General features: G+C 43.1%; 1 protein-coding gene across 1 annotated transcript in view; it reads left to right on the top strand.

Moving 5' to 3' along the window:
• The window catches only part of LOC138949917 (protein Daple-like), a 110,831-nt gene that overhangs the window by 61,120 nt on the left and 29,711 nt on the right, over nucleotides 1-20,000 (top strand). Inside the window, exons 11-23 of the mRNA XM_070321703.1 lie at nucleotides 453-620; nucleotides 874-999; nucleotides 1,331-1,498; nucleotides 2,682-2,753; nucleotides 3,903-3,968; nucleotides 5,477-5,638; nucleotides 7,780-7,859; nucleotides 8,281-8,377; nucleotides 12,737-12,822; nucleotides 14,780-14,843; nucleotides 16,874-17,008; nucleotides 17,643-17,710; nucleotides 18,608-18,714. Of these exons, the coding sequence (XP_070177804.1) occupies nucleotides 453-620; nucleotides 874-999; nucleotides 1,331-1,498; nucleotides 2,682-2,753; nucleotides 3,903-3,968; nucleotides 5,477-5,638; nucleotides 7,780-7,859; nucleotides 8,281-8,377; nucleotides 12,737-12,822; nucleotides 14,780-14,843; nucleotides 16,874-17,008; nucleotides 17,643-17,710; nucleotides 18,608-18,714 (1,399 nt within the window). The remainder of the gene's footprint in view (nucleotides 1-452; nucleotides 621-873; nucleotides 1,000-1,330; nucleotides 1,499-2,681; nucleotides 2,754-3,902; nucleotides 3,969-5,476; nucleotides 5,639-7,779; nucleotides 7,860-8,280; nucleotides 8,378-12,736; nucleotides 12,823-14,779; nucleotides 14,844-16,873; nucleotides 17,009-17,642; nucleotides 17,711-18,607; nucleotides 18,715-20,000) is intronic.

Genomic DNA, 20,000 nt, shown 5'->3' with positions numbered 1-20,000 from the left:
GTAGCTCAGTTGGACGTGGGCATAGGGGGGCTGGGTAGCTCAGTTGGACGTGGGCATAGGGGGGCTGGGTAGCTCAGTTGGACGAGCACTGGACTTATGATCCTTGGAGCATAAGTTTTAATCCCGGCTGGGATGGACACAGGTCAACTTTACTTGCAGACTCAGAGACTGTATCCATGCCCCCTCCCCCTATGTCACCACAGTCATTCTGCCATACGTGCAGTTGGCTGCATCATTACACCTTAACACACACAAATCTGGGTAGCGAGACTCTTGTTGCTGCTAGCTTTCCACTGGGCGGAAGAGACCTGAATTTCCTAACAATGGGATGATAATGTAAATGCAATGAAAATAGTCATAACCTGGTGATACTGTGCAGAATAAACACCGAGCGTCGCGTGGAGTGGCCACACAGGACTATATGATACCCTGTCCTTATTCTGACTGTGCAGGACAAGCACCGAGCGTCGCGCCAGGTGGAGGGGTACCAGGACACGCTGGCTGACCTCAAGTCTCGCCTGGCCGCGGCCAACGCGGAAAAGGACCGTCTGTTTCAGGACAAGATGGACATGAACTACAAGCTGCAGCAGCTCATCCTCGAGAAAGAACAGCTGCTCAAGGTAGAGACTTGTCACTTTGTGCTTCTCAGAGCTGTAGACCCCAGGTTGAAGTTGCAGCGCTCACCTGCTTTAGTCCCGTGTGAGGTTCACCGTCCCACTGAGTGAATCTCAAACAGCCACTCTTCCTTCAGTACCTGTACCTGACCCCGTGCCTTTCACGGTGTGCAGTCCCAGATGGTGCTAGACGAGCAGGTAGAGGCCCCTTAGGTTGTTGTTGAAGACTGTAGCTTTACCTGTACCTTACGATGTGCAGTCCCAGATGGTGCTAGACGAGCAGGTAGAGGAGCAGCAGCGGGCGCTGGACAACAGACAGCGGTCAAACTCACACCAAGACAGCCACAGCAGGCTACTGGAGGAGGAGCTGGCCGCAGTCAAAAGGGTGACCACAATACACTTTACCTTCACGATCATACTGTTAGAAGTCGGTGGGATCTGTACCCGTACTTTTGATAGGTCAATGGAATCTGTATCCGTACTTTTGATAGGTCAATGGTATCTGTATGTGTACTTTTGATAGGTCAATGGTATCTGTATCCGTTTAGTTGATAAGTCAATTGTGTGTGTATCTGTACTGGTTCTAAGTTAGTGGTAAATGTATCTGTACTGTTGAGAAGTAAGTCCATATCTGTACTGTTTATAAGTCAATCATACCTGTACCTGTAGCGTTTATAAGTCAATCCTACCTGTACCTGTAGCGTTTACCTGTTCAGGTGAGCGAGGGCCTGTCGACAGAGCTGGCATCAGTGAAGGCGTTCTACGAGCGCGCCCTGGAGCAGCTGAGCCTGTCGGAGAGCGGCAACAAGCTGCACGACCAGCAGTTGGGACTAGCCGACCAGGAGAGGAAGAGGCTGCAGGCTGAGGTCGACAGGCTATCCAAGGTACACACACACACACACACACACACACACACACACACACACACACACACACACACACACTCATATACACACACACACACATACACACACACATACACACACACACACACACATACACACACACACACACACACACACACTCACACACACATACACACACACACACACACACACACACACACACACACACACACACACACACACACAGTTGGGACTAGCCGACCAACAGAAGGAGAGACTACAGACTGAGGTCGACAGGCTATCCAGGGTACAGTCATACCCCATCTTAAGACCGCCCTCCCCCCCCCCCCCCCCAGGTTTAAATTGCCTCCCTTTTAAGACGCTTTGTTTTTCCTTAGATTTTCTTTTCATAACCGCTCTAATTTTACCCCCAATATTAGCACTCTCTCCTTTTTAAGACCTAATATTTTCTCAGATGTTCAGAAGGTTCCCCTTTACTCATCTCGTCCATCTGTTTCCACAGAGAAATGGCTGCTAGTCTGGTTTGTGGATGTGTTTTCAGGGGGGTTCCCCTTTACTCATCTCGTCCATCTGTTTCCACAGAGAAATGACTGCTATTCTGGTTTGTGGATGTGTTTTCAGGGGGGTTCCCCTTTACTCATCTCGTCCATCTGTTTCCACAGAGAAATGGCTGCTAGTCTGGTTTGTGGATGTGTTTTCAGGGGGGTTCCCCTTTACTCATCTCGTCCATCTGTTTTCCACAGAGAACTGGCTGCTAGTCTGGTTTGTGGATGTGTTTTCAGGGGGGTTCCCCTTTACTCATCTCGTCCATCTGTTTCCACAGAGAAATGGCTGCTAGTCTGTTTTGTGGATGTGTTTTCAGGGGGAGTTACACTAACATTCACAGACACACAAGGAATATGACAGATTATCAGAGAGTCTCTCCTGTTGCTGTTTTGATGTGAAAGTACAACTTGGTTGCAGGGGGTGGGGGCGGGGGGGGGGGCGATTTGAACATAAGTATGTGGGGTGGGCAAACTGAAATTGATGATGCACAAGAACATTCTGATACATGGAAGATCAACTGGAAAAATTATCAGGAATACTCTCCTCTACCATTTTGATTTACAGACACATTTTAAATTATTACCTTGAAGAAGCTATCAGGACGTTTTAGGGTTAGTGCACTGTGTGTGTTATGAATTAAATGAAAACTTTTCAGATCCTGGACAATCAACGAAGAGACGACAGAGCAGAGCAACAGCATCTGGAAGACACCATTCTCAAGATGAGGGTACACCTCCTTCCTATTTACACCTGTTTCTCTCACATCTACCTCATCATTTTGTTGTTAGCTAATTATTGTGTTTCAAAAGGCTTTAGTGATAACCTTGATTAATTGCTTTCAGTTTTAGTGATAACCTTGATTAATTGCTTTCAGTTTTAGTGATAACCTTGATTAATTGCTTTCAGTAGAAAAATGTTAATGTATAACCAGAGTTCTTTCTGTTATTTTGTGGTTTGGTTACAGGTATTTTGCTAACACCTCTGTTCTGTCTAGACTCTGTGGTAAGGTGAAGGTCAAGTCGCTATGCAATGTAGGTCTAGTGGACGGTAACGGGATGATACTGTTTGTACAGGTGTAGGTGGTCTTTTAGAGTTAAGTGGATTCAATAAAGTGCTGAGTTTTAAAGGCCCACTCCAACTTGTGAAAAGAGTTCACCTCATTGTCTCAGATCTGTGCACACTGATTGTTTAAAGAATTATTTTCCTAAAAAAATCTGGTGCCTTTTTCACAATTTAGTTCATCAACAAATTCCAACCACCACAGCAGGCAGTCAATGTGTTCATTTTTGGTATGTGACCAAGTGGAGGGATGGTTTTATCCCATGAGGTGAAATGGTGAGGCTAACTATTTTCACAAGGCTGAGTGGGTGTTAACATCCTACAACCTAAAATAAAATGTATAAGTTCAGGTCACATCGTTATCAGACTAATTGTCCTCTCACTGACTTGCCAAACACAGGAAATCATATCTTATAGTTGAGTGACAATCTTCAGGTTTTGTTTCTGAAAATGCTTGCAAAAACATAGGGTGATGCTAAATAAATATTTTTTAAAACAACATTCTACAGTAAACAAATCAAAGTTTCATCCAGATTTTTATTTTTATTTTGTTATCTGACATTTTTAAAACCCTTTCCTTTCTGAATGTTTGGCAGGCAAGTGGTGTAGGTTTACTGACCTATTTTGTGTCTATGCACACATGTTTTGTCTATGCACACATGTTTTGTCTATGCACACATGTTTTGTCTATCCACTGTGTTGATCTCTGCTTTCACACAACTTTGGTAATAACCCTGTCATACACTGTCTGGCATTGGTGCTCGTGGTTCTGGTTGTATTCATCCCCTCTGTTCTTCTCCACACGCTTACCTTGCAGAGCGAAATGAAAGATCTGAAATATGACAAGGATCAGCTCACCAAGAAAACTCACGAGTTAGACACTGTGAGTATAGCACCATGTATCTACACACATTATTCTCCAGAGCTCAGGGTACAAGTGAAAACTATGTTACGCCAGTAATATTTCTTTATTTAACTGAGACATTTTAACCACACAAATTGATTTCATTAATAAATACCATTTCCAAATACAATCCTAAAATAAGAAATAAACAGTTTTTCTTGTTGTTTCCAAATATATCCTTGGCCTGCAGAGAGATGATAACAAATATATCCTTGGCCTGCAGAGAGATGATAACAAATAAATCCTTGGCCTGCAGAGAGATGATAACAAATAAATCCTTGGCCTGCAGAGAGATGATAACAAATAAATCCTTTGCCTGCAGAGAGATGATAACAAATAAATCCTTGGCCTGCAGAGAGATGATAACAAATATATCCTTGGCCTGCAGAGAGATGATAACAAATATATCCTTGGCCTGCAGAGAAATGATAACAAATATATCCTTGGCCTGCAGAGAAATGATAACAAATATATCCTTGGCCTGCAGAGAAATGATAACAAATATATCCTTGGCCTGCAGAGAAATGATAACAAATATATCCTTGGCCTGCAGAGAAATGATAACAAATATATCCTTGGCCTGCAGAGAAATGATAACAAATACTTGCACATTTTGATTGTCTACGTTCAGTACATTACAAGCATTTCAAAGTACATGACTCGCGTAACATGGGAACCAGATGATGTGATAACATGGATTCAAATACTAATATTTAACAACAACAACAAAACAGAAATGTTTACTATGTTTTTGTTGAATGTGTGTATCGTTTATATCTAAGTGGAGTATTTATAACAAACGTAAAGAGAATACATTCCAGTTGGCATTTGATATACATTATAATCATTTTAAGGACTAAAAATGCGTGTCACAAAATGGAACCCAGTTCTCTAGAAGCAGCCATCTACAGAAATAGATTGTATTTTTCTGGCTTATATAATCTGTGTCTTATTAATCCTTCTAGGCAAAGAGCCCTCCAGACAAAGGTCTAATTTATCAACCTTTTAACATTAGTTCTTTCTTTATTAGGATAAATGCAGTATTTTACTTGAGATTAGCATAGGTACAATTAAACTTTTAGAATTTATTTGTAGATTTGATTTTGTGTCATATTTGTTGCATAATCTGTTGGCTTTGAGGCTTTTTTTCCAGGTAACAACAATTTGTTTTAGGTCATCACCTTGCTAAACTTGAATTGTCTTTGTTTGCTTGTTCTGATTTTATCAGCATTTTGATTGTGACATCGTTAATTCTAGCAACATTCTGAAAGAAAAGATATAGTCCTGGGGCTGTATGCAAGAGTCGAGGTTAGGACTTTAGTCCAAGATAGACTCTACACTCAATGCAGTTTATCCCGGACTACACAGTCTCCGGCCTTGACTCCTGCATACCGGCCCTTTATATGTGTTTTTTGTCCTTTTATTTAGTCGTAGTGAACTTGTAGTGGCTAATGTTTTGCTTGATTTTACCTTCGTTTATGAAACAGAAACTGAAAAAAGCGAACGATGAGATTCGCGGCGGGCTAGGCATGCAGCACGGAGAGGTGGAGACGTTGAGGACAACTTGTGACCGACTGACCGCCTCTGTGGCGCGCAAGGAGACAGAGTTACAGAACCTGTCTGATAAATGCCACGGCTTGGAAAGACAGGTGATTCATTGCGTCTGAAGGAGGTTTCTGATTAAATGCAATGTTCAGCATTTTACCAGGGGAACAAACAAGAAATGATTACAGTTACAACTCGTGGCATATGTAACACTTCTTACACAGCGATGAAGGAGAAAACTGACATGAAGATTGTATGGCTTCCTTCCCTCTCCTCAGAGTCAGAGTGATGCACACACACACACACACACACACACACACACACACACACACACACACACACTCACATTCACACACACACACACACTCACACATTCACGCACTCATGACACACGCACACACGCACACACACATACATACACGCACACACACTCACATTCACACACACACTCACACATTCACGCACTCACACGCACACACACACACCACACACACACCACACACACACTTACTCACACGCACACACATACACACACACTCACTCACACTCACTCACACTCACACATTCACGCACTCAGTGACACACACACACCACGCACACACTCACACACGCACACACACACACACACATACATACATACATACATACATACATACATACACACTCACATTCACACACACACTCACACACTCACGCACTCATGACGCACACACGCACACACACACCAAACACACACTCACACTTACTCACACGCACGCACACACACACACACACACACACACACACACACACACACACACACACACATGTGCAGCTAACTGCAGATTATTGACTTGATAATAATATTTTTGCTTTTTAATGAGCTTCACAGATAATAACATTTATCAGTCGGAACTTTCCTAGACTTAGATATAGGCTTGGATTATTTTAGTCTTTTCTAGCTGATTTTATAGAGTTTTTATTTTGTATTGTTTAACAACCTGAGTAAATCAAACAATTTGTAGTTTAATTCATTTTATGTAAGAAAAATCTTGTTCCTTTACTTCAGGCAGAATACAATTAGTCCTTGCTTATTATGCATGCATCATGCCAGCAGACCATTTTGATTTTGGACTTGTAGTCAGGTAGTTGTGTTTTGTGAATGTTGTGAATTGTCTTAGCTGTGACAAGAGTTATACACTGCAATTCATGTGATGACACAGTGGAACTCGTCTTAGCTGTCAGAAGAGTTATACACTGCAATTCATGTGATGACACAGTGGAACTCGTCTTAGCTGTCAGAAGAGTTATACACTGCAATTCATGTGATGACACAGTGGAACTCGTCTTAGCTGTCAGAAGAGTTATACACTGCAATTCATGTGATGACACAGTGGAACTCGTCTTAGCTGTCAGAAGAGTTATACACTGCAATTCATGTGATACTACAGTGGAACTCGTCTTAGCTGTCAGAAGAGTTATACACTGCAATTCATGTGATGACACAGTGGAACTCGTCTTAGCTGTCAGAAGAATTATACACTGCAATTCATGTGATGACACAGTGGAACTCGTCTTAGCTGTCAGAAGAGTTATACACTGCAATTCATGTGATGACACAGTGGAACTCGTCTTAGCTGTCAGAAGAGTTATACACTGCAATTCATGTGATGACACAGTGGAACTCGTCTTAGCTGTCAGAAGAGTTATACACTGCAATTCATGTGATGACACAGTGGAACTCGTCTTAGCTGTCAGAAGAGTTATACACTGCAATTCATGTGATGACACAGTGGAACTCGTCTTAGCTGTCAGAAGAGTTATACACTGCAATTCATGTGATGACACAGTGGAACCCGTCTTAGCTGTCAGAAGAATTATACACTGCAATTCATTCATTTGATTATACAGTGGATCCCGCCCCCATTTAGACATCCATAAATCTGAGGAAACCTGTGCCGAGGTGCACGAAGCAAAGGTGGGTGCCACCCAAGTGGGTGGGACTGATTGGTTGACATTGATATGTGTGGTGATTTCAACCAATCAGACCCTGCGGCTGGCTCCTACCCACTTGGGTGGCACCCCCTTTTGCTTGGTGCCCCTCGGCCTGGTCTCAAGGGAGGGAGTGTTAGAATAGTAAATTTACACAGGTTATGAACAAAAAGTCTGAGAAAACAGGGTCTTGAAAGGGAGGAAGTCTTAAATTGGTTGGTCTTAAAGGGAGTTTCCATGTATACGTTACTCATTCATCCTCTTGATATTTCAGCTTGCAACAGCAGAGGGTGAACTGAGGCATTCCAGGGAGAAGGATGACGTGTCTGCTGATGTGCAAGAGGACATGGAAAGGTAGAAGGCGTTTTAATGCTTCTTCTTCTTCTTTAATCTTGTTTATTTTGTACGATACAATGAAACAGGAATGTCGGGCCCTCAGATAAGAGAACACCTCCTATAAGAGGACATTGTTGTCACTATGTCTTGACTGTACCAACATGTGCCTGCTATGTGAATGAAAATGTTTGTAAGAGGAGACAACAGCAGTGAGACTGAAGCTATGACAAACAGCTCCCCACACCGGGCAGGTGTCTGCCTAGGCCATGAACAAGAAACATAGAGCTACTATAAATAGCTCACGTTCAAGGCCTGCAGACCACTCCGTCAGTGCAAAGCAGCTGCTGTCAAAGGGGAACTACTGCTTCACCCTGTCACATGAATGTATAAATGTGTGTTAACGCGGCCACTAGTATTGTGTTGATGTGTGTGTGTGCAGACTGCGTGACGAGAACCGACGGCTGCTGCAGGAGAAGGCGGAAAACGAACAGATGCTACAGCTGCTGGAAACACAGCGCGACGTGCTGACCAAGAGTGTAAGACACACCCTGGGTCCTTACCTCTGCTCGCTGGAAATCGACCCCGCATCGCCCGCTTACTCTCACTTCCTCAGTCTCCTCCATTTCTGAACTTTCTCCATTTCTCCATTTTTAAATTTCTTCTTGTTCTACTGCGTTCGTAGGCTGTGACTCATGCGTACACTGGTTTGTGTGTGTGACCGTTTTTTCTTCACAATTTAGGCAGTCATACTCCGATTCCGGGCGATGCTTTTTTTTCATGTTTCTATAACCCGCTGAACTCTGACATGGATTACAGGATATGTTAGTGTGACTTGGTCTTATGCTTGCGTGTACAATGAAGAGGATATGGCACTCGCAGGTCTGCGCTCAAGTTGACCCGGTATATGGTCAAATGTCCGCCCTTAACGCACCATGCAGCCACAGCCGGGCTTTGAACCCCTGATCTCCACACAGAAGGCAAACGTCCTAACCACCAGGATACGTTCCTGTTATTTCTGAATTTCTGTGGGCTTTCTTAGGGCATTCTTCAGAGCTCGATCCAGACATGAGATGTTTATGTAACTTTGATATTTCTGTACGTTTCCAAGCCCCAGCTCAAGGGTTTGAGTGTTTTTGTCTGTCAAAATCAGCACTAAATCGTATTAACCAACTTGTGCTTACTGTTAGTGATTTCAGTATAAGGAGAAATGTCAGAATACCATGCTTGGGATCAGATAAAGACATTATAAGATGTTTGATGGGTTGTTGACAGACCAGCTTTTTAGTCGGTCCGAGGGGGGGGCAATATGAAACAAAAGTCGATATGCCCCCCGAGGACCGACAAAAAAGCTGGTCTGACAACAAACCACAAAACATCGTTTTTGTCATCATTTTGGTAGTGAGAAAATAAGTGCAAAATCAAAATGTTTTTAACCTGCTTTTAAATTTGGTTAGGGATAGGGGGTTTGGGGATCTGCGTGTGGGGGAAGGCTGGGGGTGTCTCCCGGATGCCACCTGCTCTTCAACCGCCCCCCTAGCCCCACAAACTGATCTCCCTAGAAAAAAGAATAGGCTAGGAAAAATTAACCCTTTTTATTAAGATTTTAAATTTTGAGGGGTTGCGCTCTCTCGTTTCCGTTGCGATGATAACCTAAGAAGGTTTCTGCAATGTATCGATCCTGATCCTGAACACAGTGAGCCATGCTTTGAAACAGTTCCGTTTTGATAATTCATGTACCAGTTTTGGGGCCCCACCACGTTGTTGCAATCAAAGCTGGCGTGTGAAAGCAACTTTCTGTGTTTTGAGTTCATAAAATGTTGAGATAAGTATGTCAGGTTTGAGGATGCACAGTTCTGTAGGTTCCTCTCAGTATTCCACCCCCTTGGCTTTCAGTTGTAAATATTAAGATTAGTGATCGAATGTGGAAGCTACGATGGATCAAAGGTCACCGAAGATTTGCATCGTGCAGCAAGGCACGTTAGGTCAAAGGTCACAGAAGATTTGCGTCGTGCAGCGAAGGAAAGAATCGCGATCTTGTTTCCGACTCATTGCCTCTTTGTTTTTCATTAGACCTGTCATTCTGCTTGCTCGGCTTTGTTAGATGTTTGCATATCTTGTTGCTATGTTCTTTGCTTTTATTATTATTTCTTATTTGCGCTTCGTTTATCGATACAACGTCTTGTGCACGGGTCAAAATGTGTGTGTCAGGGGTCAATTGGTTTGACTTGACGTTCGTGTTTCTCCGAACGTCTGTGTATCGAAACACAGATACACGCACTCCATGACTTTGTAAGAAGACGGAACATATCGCTAGGTTTCATTTGTTTGTGATGAATTTATGACCTTTCATGAAGTAGTTTTGTTTTTTGTTTACTTTTGCCAGTTTGCCAGTTCGTTTTTGGAACTTTGCAAAGCAGTGTCGTCTGTCTAGGTCTGGGGAAACGCCAATGAAAAGAGCCGAAGAATCCCCGAGCGTTTCTATTGGGTTTGCTTTTGATTATCCATGTATAACCTGCTTCCTGCAACTATGGGAACCGGGGATTTATTGCATGGGGAACATAGAGCTTAAACAATGACCACGAGTTGATTACTGGAAAATAAACCACGAGTGGGTATTTGCAGCCGCTTGGTAATTCACGAGTGTGCGGAGCACACGAGTGAATTACCAAGCGGCTGCAAATACCCACGAGTGGTTTATTTTCCAGTAATCAACGAGTTGTCATTGTTTAAGCTATTTATACAACGAACAACACGGGTCGAACATGCAGTCATGCAGACGACATTTTGTAGGCAATTTCATTTCAGCCTAATCACTCAGAGTGTCAAATGCGCGTCATTCAAATAGTCCCTATTCTTTTACTTTATTCTTAGTCTCCGACTCGTCGGCATTATACTTGTCTCGTTTAAATATCGGACCCCATTGCTACGATTACAACACAATAGCGTTTATATAGCTATTCTGACATTACATTCTGTGTTAAAATCATGTTTTTGTCAGCAACAAGCACAAGAATGGTCCATGTCGTTGATTGCAGACGACGGTTCCCTTTCCGCATGAAGCCACGGAAATAACCGAACATTGAAAAACCCACGGACATGTATTACGGAGAAAACTCGAGATAACCGGATGTTTAGCATTACGTCAATATGCTAGGAATCATATGACGTCATGACGTATCATGCTTGCCTACGTAGATTGTATACATGTTCGAAAGTCTGACTGTTGTGATCGCGTGGTGAAGACTGCGGTAAATCTGTAGATGATAAGAGAACAAGGATTGTCTCAGAAGAAACGACTAAATGTTTCAGACCGGTAACTTCATTTCAACATTGCACTATATAATGGACGTTCTATGTGACAGGAGAGTTTGCTGATTTTGTGTTAAACATTGGAGAGATCGTCTGCTAGAATCAGAGATAGGTCGCTAAAGATTGCAGCTTCTGGAAATTTGCAAGGTTTGTTGCCTGTTAAAGAACTGGATTTTACACGTAATGTATGTCATGTACAGTAAGCAACAACAAAAACACACACAAAGCAAATGGCATCGTCTGTCGACTTGTCACAGAAAGAAACCTGGCGAGGTACATGCGTGTACTTCATACACGTCAGCCATTGTTGTTACAGTTTTGAGTCAACATTGTACGTATTCTTCCGCAACAGGGTCCAATCGTCTGGGTTTCAAATGTTCTAAAAATAAATTCTAGTGTTGATTATTTTTTAGCCCTCTTTATTCTTACTTCGAATAATCCACGTGTGATTTTTGGGTTTAATCAAAGTAGTTCGTTCTAATTTCTCACTTGTCTAAAAATAATCAACTAGATTTAATCCACCCCTCGGTTGCATTGCAGGAGTTGTATAAATGAGATTTATTTCCCAGGTGTTTGTGAATGAAAACTCGTGAAAATGATGACAACAGCTCTTGTCATCATTTTCACGAGTTTTCATTCACAATAAATATGAAACAAAAGACGATATGCTTCCCCTCGGACGACAAAAAAGCTGGTCTGTCAACAAGCCATCAAACATCTTATAATGTCCCCACAATGGATCCCCAGTATAAGGAACTTTTCGTTCAGCTTGACATTCTACATCCTTTTCTATTGCAATATATGAGCACATCAGATGACAGATTGATTGATGTTATTTTAACAGCTTTAAGGTGATTCGATAAGCCACAAATAGATTGTCCTGCCTACTTTCCTAAGAGAATGAAAATAAAATATTTGATTGAATTTGTATTGAATCTGCCTTGTTGCTGGTGTTGTCAAGCTAAGTTTGTGTCACTCTAATTTGTATTGACTCATAAACTATATATTCGCGTGTTATTGGGAGAAACGTGTAGATGGCCCTGGATAGAAGCTTTGATTTATTTTAAATGTCTAATCCTTATAGGTTTCTTTTTATTCAGCTAATCAATCAGACTTTGCTGGCATAAATATTCTGTTATTATTTATGTTCTTGAAAACTGTCTGTAGCCTAAGTGTCAAGCTTTGTGCCTTGCGTTTACATTTGAGTTTGAAAGTTGTGAACTTGCATGAATTCTGAAAATGTTTGTGAAGGAATAACCCTTTTGATGGACCGTTTCAAAAAGATATTTTATATTAAATTGTCAGAGAAAAAGTTTGAGCATCTGAGCGGCAAGGCCCACAACCCGAGCCCCTGTACCATTGCCTTATTTGGGAAGCCCCTCCCTCTCACACACTAGATCCAGCCCCTGTACACTTGCCTTAGTTTGCAAGCCCCTCCCTCTCAAACACTAGGTCCAGCCCCTGTACCCTTGCCTTATTTTGGAAGCCCCTCCCTCTCAAATACTAGGTCCAACCCTGGTCAATGTATGTGTGTTAGCGTACTGTGTAACGAGCATGATTATTGTGTTGTACTTTGTGACTAACAGACGGAGAGCAGCATGAACAAACTGCATGACGTTGAACAGCTCAGCGGGAAGGTCGACCAGATGAGGAACGAAAACGAACTTCTCAGGTCAGTTGACTCTCTCAAATCAACTTCACACATTTGAAAATTAAAAAAAAAAAACACAAGTCGCGTAAGGCGAAAATACAACATTTAGTCAAGTAGCTGTCGAACTCACAGAATGAAACTGAACGCAACGCAACGCAGCAAGACCGTATACTCGTAGCATCGTCACTCCACCGCCCGTGGCAAAGGCAGTGCCAGTGGAATTGACAAGAAGAGCGGGGTATTCGTTGCGCTGAGAAGGATAGCACGCTTTTCTGTACCTCTCTTCGTTTTAACTTTCTGAGTGTGTTTTTAATCCAAACATATCATATCTATATGTTTTTGGAATCAGGAACCGACAAGGAATAAGATGAAAGTGTTTTTAAATTGATTTCGAAAAAACAAATTTGATAATAATTTTTATATATTTAATTTTCAGAGCTTGTTGTTAATCCAAATATAACATATTTATATGTTTTTGGAATCAGCAAATGATGGAAAATAAGATGAACGTAAATTTGGATCGTTTTATAAAAAAAATATTTTTTTTACAATTTTCAGATTTTTAATGACCAAAGTCATTAATTAATTTTTAAGCCACCAAGCTGAAATGCAATACCGAAGTCCGGGCTTCGTCGAAGATTACTTGACCAAAATTTCAACCAATTTGGTTGAAAAATGAGGGCGTGACAGTGCCGCCTCAACTTTCACGAAAAGCCGGATATGACGTCATAAAAGACATTTATCGAAAAAATGAAAAAAAATGTCTGAGGATATCATACCCAGGAACTCTCATGTCAAATTTCATAAAGATCTGTCAAGTAGTTTAGTCTGAATCGCTCTACACACACACAGACATACACCACGACCCTCGTCTCGATTCCCTCCTCTATGTTAAAACATTTAGTCAAAACTTGACTAAATGTAAAAAGATCAACAGAGGGCTTTATGCTAGCAGTTACTCTGTTGTGCCTTGTCGCAAAGAACTGGGCAGATTTCACATTCGGTTTGCAATTGTGTGTGTGTGTGTGTGTGTGTGTGTGTGTGTGTGTGTGTGTGTATGTGTGTGTGTGTGTGTGTGTGTGTGTGTGTGTCAAGCTTACTGTGTGTTAACTTTTTTTCCTAAGACAAGTATTTTTGTTCACATACAATCATGTTGCATTGATTTTATCTTTGAGCTGGTTCATATGATACCGCTGGCTATGTGCATGTGTTGGACATGGAATGAAAAGCACAATGTTGCATTGATTTTATCTTTGAGCTGGTTCATATGATACCGCTGTCTATGTGCATGTGCTTGACATGGAATGAAAAGCACAATGTTGCATTGATTTTATCTTTGAGCTGGTTCATATGATACCGCTGGCTATGTGCATGTGTTGGACATGGAATGAAAAGCACAATGTTGCATTGATTTTATCTTTGAGCTGGTTCATATGATACCGCTGGCTATGTGCATGTGTTGGACATGGAATGAAAAGCACAATGTTGCATTGCATGCAGTAGACTGAAGACATCTCTGCCCATGTGCATTTGTTACACCTACGTACATTGAGGGATGTATAGGGTTCACTCTGTCAGTCTGTCTGTCTGTCAGTCTGTCTGTCTGTCTGTCTGTCAGTCTGTCAGTCTGTCTGTCTGTCTGTCTGTCAGTCAGTCAGTCAGTCAGTCTGTCAGTCTCTCTGTATGTGTGTCTGTCTCTCTGTCCGCCTGTCTGTCTGTCAGTCTGTCAGTCTGTCTGTCTGTCTGGCAGTCTGTCTGTCTGTCTGTCTGTCAGTCTGTCAGTCTGTCTGTCTGTCTCTTTGTCCGCACTTAGATCTCTTAGATCTTGGGTGTTTCGGGGTCGACTGAGCTGGAAATAGATACTCCATGCCTGTAGAAAAAAATAAGGTCCCCACCATCAGCGGAAGAGGATATATATACCTACGACATGTTCTGGTTAGACATGAAATGAAAAGCAAAATGTTGCTGTGTGTTGCAGACAACGGGTGTCGGAGCTGGAGAAAGTCAGGGACAACCTCGTCAAGCAGAAGGAAGAGCTGCTGGTGAGTTGCACCAATACACTGACACGGAAGTCAGATGGAAGTGATAGAAGGAAAACAGTGTATACAGGATACAGGATTCTCCTCGGATCCGCGAATTTCAGAGGAAACCTGATTAGAAATCAATAATATACATAGACTGCTAACGTTCAAAAATTTAGAATAAATAATTAATAGAATTAGGTTAAAAAACAAAGGATCACTGTACTCACCAACACAAAGACGACACAAGACGATCACGAACTTTCGCCTCTGGAAGCTTCACCAGGAAAAGAACACAAAAGACAACAAAGAGCAGACGCAACACGGAACGAACAGGGTTTGAAAGAAAAATAGAATTAGAATAAATTGTCAATAATTAAACATTCCAATTACCATCAATTCTTGGTGTTTTTTTTGGAAACCTGATAGTTTTTACCAGGAAAAGACAAATCTGAGGAAAAGAAAATTCGATCCCAACAAATGGTATGGTGTGGTTAATGAGTGTTGTGATACAGGCGAGCAGTAAGCCGATGTACACGAGCGAGGGCCTAGAGGAGCTAGAGAGCTCGTCATACCATGTTGCCTTGTTCTGTTATCAGTGTGTGTTGTGTGTGTGTGATACAGGCGAGCAGTGAGGCGATGTACAAGGACGAGGGCCTGGAGGAGCTAGAGAGCTTGTCATACCATGTTGCCTTGTTCTGTTATCAGTGTGTGTTGTGTGTGTGTGATACAGGCGAGCAGTGAGGCGATGTACAAGAGCGAGGGCCTAGAGGAGCTAGAGAGCTTGTCATACCATGTTGCCTTGTTCTGTTATCAGTGTGTGTTGTGTGTGTGTGATACAGGCGAGCAGTGAGGCGATGTACAAGAGCGAGGGCCTAGAGGAGCTAGAGAGCTCGTCATACCATGTTGCCTTGTTCTGTTATCAGTGTGTGTTGTGTGTTGTGATACAGGCGAGCAGTGAGGCGATGTACAAGGACGAGGGCCTGGAGGAGCTAGAGAGCTTGTCATACCATGTTGCCTTGTTCTGTTATCAGTGTGTGTTGTGTGTGTGTGATACAGGCGAGCAGTGAGGCGATGTACAAGGACGAGGGCCTGGAGGAGCTAGAGAGCTTGTCATACCATGTTGCCTTGTTCTGTTATCAGTGTTTGTTGTGTGTGTGTGATACAAGCGAGCAGTGAGGCGATGTACACGAGCGAGGGCCTAGAGGAGCTAGAGAGCTTGTCATACCATGTTGCCTTGTTCTGTTATCAGTGTGTGTTGTGTGTGTGTGTGATACAGGCGAGCAGTGAGGCGATGTACAAGAGCGAGGGCCTAGAGGAGCTAGAGAGCTTGTCATACCATGTTGCCTTGTTCTGTTATCAGTGTTTGTTGTGTGTGTGTGATACAGGCGAGCAGTAAGCCGATGTACACGAGCGAGGGCCTAGAGGAGCTAGAGAGCTCGTCATACCATGTTGCCTTGTTCTCTTATCAGTGTGTGATAACATGGGGGTGTGATACAGGCGAGCAGTGAGGCGATGTACAAGGAAGAGGGCCTAGAGGAGCTAGAGAGCTTGTCATACCATGTTGCCTTGTTCTGTTATCAGTGTGTGATAACATGGGTGTGTGATACAGGCGAGCAGTGAAGCGATGTACAAGGAAGAGGGCATAGAGGAGCTGGAGAGCTCGTCATACCATGTTGCCTTGTTCTGTTATCAGTGTGTGATAACATGTGTGTGTGATACAGGCGAGCAGTGAGGCGATGTACAAGGAAGAGGGCCTAGAGGAGCTAGAGAGCTTGTCATACCATGTTGCCTTGTTCTCTTATCAGTGTGTGTTGTGATACAGGCGAGCAGTGAAGCGATGTACACGAGCGAGGGCCTAGAGGAGCTAGAGAGCTTGTCATACCATGTTGCCTTGTTCTGTTATCAGTGTGTGTTGTGATACAGGCGAGCAGTGAGGCGATGTACAAGAGCGAGGGCCTAGAGGAGCTAGAGAGCTTGTCATACCATGTTGCCTTGTTCTGTTATCAGTGTGTGTTGTGTGTGTGTGATAACATGTGTGTGTGATACAGGCGAGCAGTGAGGCGATGTACAAGAGCGAGGGCCTAGAGGAGCTAGAGAGCAAGATGAACGAGCTGCGGGACGCCAACAAACAGCTGAGGGACAGCAACAAGGGCATGTCCAACAAGCTGCACGTCGTGGAGCAGGTACACACACACACACATACACACGATACACACGCACACACGATACACACCGTGCGTGCACGCACGCACGCACACACACACTAACACGCGCACACACGCACACGCACACGCTCGCGCATATACACACACGCACACACACACACTAACACACACACGCACATACTAACACGCACGCTCGCAGGCACGCACTAACACACGCACGCACGAACACACACTCACTCACCCACCCACCCACACACACTAACACACACAGTCACGCACGCACCCACACGCACATACACACACACACGCACGCTCGCACACACACACACACACGCACGCACGCACGCACGCATACACATGCGCACGCACGCACGCACGCATACACACTCAAACACACACATACACACACACACACACCCACACACACACACACACTTACACTCATTCACGCTCATTCACGCTCACACACACAACAAACACACACACACACACACACACACACACACACACATACATACACACACACACACACACACACACACGCGCGCGCATGCCATGTTTTACTTAAAAACAAAACAACAAGCAAGCAAACAAACCAAAACACTGTGAAGTGAATCAACAACCCTGTATTTGATACTTCTGTGGTCAACAGGAGAACCTGAAGCTGAAGCAGTCTATGGGGGCAGGGTCTGGGACGAGTTTCAGGGAGGAAGTCAAAAGGTCAGTCATTTCAGCGGACTGTTTTTGTCGGACGCATTGTTCTGACCTCTGCCTTGTCGAATGATTTGACACACACGATGTCTTTGACACAACAATTTTGTTTTCGCCTGAACATTTTGACTAACAGATACATTTTGAATCCAGGTCCAAGGGATCTGTTGTCTTCTATGTAGGGAAACACACTGTTGTTTCTTGATAGTTGTTACTGTACTATCTAAAGCTTTGTTGCAACAGTGTCCAAAGCTGTGTCCTGCGTTGAGGAAACTAGTACGTAAACCTTAATCAGATCGTCTGGTTGTCTATTTGTGTGTGTGACATGGTGAAGCAGTAGTCCCCCTTCCACAGCTCTGCTCAGAGTTGTCTTCCCGCCTTGAGACAGAGCTATTTATAGCTTGAATGTTTCATGTGCGTCGGTTAGATGACACCTGCGAATTTGAGAGAGCTGTTTGTGATGAGGTCTCACTGCTGTTTTCTCCTGGTATGCTCTTGCAAACGTTTGAGTTAAGCAATATCAGGTTGTTACGGAGCTTAAGGGTGAGGCAACCCCGACAGAAACCTCGAGTGCTGAAGACGGAGATACTGGGCTGCACGGCGCACTCTAATAAACCATGGTACCACGCATCAACGCCAACCAGAAACGGCGAACGCAAGAAGAAGAAGAAGAAGTTAGAGAGCTTGTTGTAATGATCTAGCCTGACCTGACACCTGTTTGACTGCCTCCAACGGGGATTGTGTACTGTGTGCACTTGTCCACAAACAGAAAGACTGCTAGCATTCAGAACCAGTAATCAACCAACAACAATGGATTTGTTTTATTCTAACTTATCTTAACATTACGTGAATCTCTTGTTTTGTTAAAATGTAAACGTTCCAATACCTGGTTCCATGTGTGTGCAGATTGCGTGAGGAAAACAAGCGTCTTCTGGACGAATCTAACAAACTGCGCAGGGAGAACAGAGATTACGTCTCTCAGACCTCCAAGGATACAGACACATCGGCAAAAGGTACAACTCTCGGTTCTCTGCTGTCCACTTGAAAACAACACTCAGATATGTCCACGTCCTGTGTGCCTTGGGAGTTTTCTACAGGATTTGTCATGGTCCGCTGTTAGAAAGATATTGTGCAGTCTTCATACCAGCAACAACCTATGATGTTTTCTCCTTAGCGGTTGTATCAGTGTATATTTGGAATAAAATCTTACTAGTATCTTGTCCTGAATGAGGCAATGTAAATACAGTACTTGAAAAAATATTTAATGAGTTCTTTGATCTGTGTCTAATGTACACTTGCATATGTTATGATTTTAGCATTTATAGTTGGTCTGATGACATTTAAAATATTTCAAATCTGGAAACACGAAAGAGATTAATGTCATGTTTTTTTAAGTGAACCATAATTTCGTTTTGAGATACAGTAGAACTGTTAACACCTTACAAATCTTAGAATATCTGGTCTTAAAAAGGAGGGAGTCTTAAAATGGTGGAAAATGTACAGAGGTTTAATTATCAATAGAAATCTGGCCGTAAAAAGGGAGGGAGTCTTTCATGGGTGGGGGTGTTAAAAGGTGGGTTCCCCTATATTGTAATGTCTTGTGTTACTGTCCTGGTTGTCAGAGGTACAGAAGATACGCTAGGAGCGGGACACACTGTATTGTAATGTCTTATGTTACTGTCCTGGTTGTCAGAGGTACAGAAGATACGCTAGGAGCGGGACACACTGTATTGTAATGTCTTATGTTACTGTCCTGGTTGTCAGAGGTACAGAAGATACGCTAGGAGCGGGACGCACTGTATTGTAATGTCTTGTGTTACTGTCCTGGTTGTCAGAGGTACAGAAGATACGCTAGGAGCGAGACGCACTGTATTGTAATGTCTTATGTTACTGTCCTGATTGTCAGAGGTACAGAAGATACGCTAGGAGCGAGACGCACTGTATTGTAATGTCTTATGTTACTGTCCTGATTCTCAGAGGTACAGAAGATACGCTAGGAGCGAGACGCACTGTATTGTAATGTCTTATGTTACTGTCCTGGTTGTCAGAGGTACAGAAGATACGCTAGGAGCAGGACACACTGTATTGTAATGTCTTATGTTACTGTCCTGGTTGTCAGAGGTACAGAAGATACGCTAGGAGCGGGACACACTGTATTGTAATGTCTTATGTTACTGTCCTGATTGTCAGAGGTACAGAAGATACGCTAGGAGCGGGACACACTGTATTGTAATGTCTTATGTTACTGTCCTGGTTGTCAGAGGTACAGAAGATACGCTAGGAGCGGGACACACTGTAT

This window comes from Littorina saxatilis, linkage group LG1 (genome assembly GCF_037325665.1).
Source record: "Littorina saxatilis isolate snail1 linkage group LG1, US_GU_Lsax_2.0, whole genome shotgun sequence".
Lineage (NCBI taxonomy): Eukaryota > Metazoa > Mollusca > Gastropoda > Littorinimorpha > Littorinidae > Littorina > Littorina saxatilis.
This window is presented reverse-complemented; position numbering and strand designations above follow the sequence as displayed.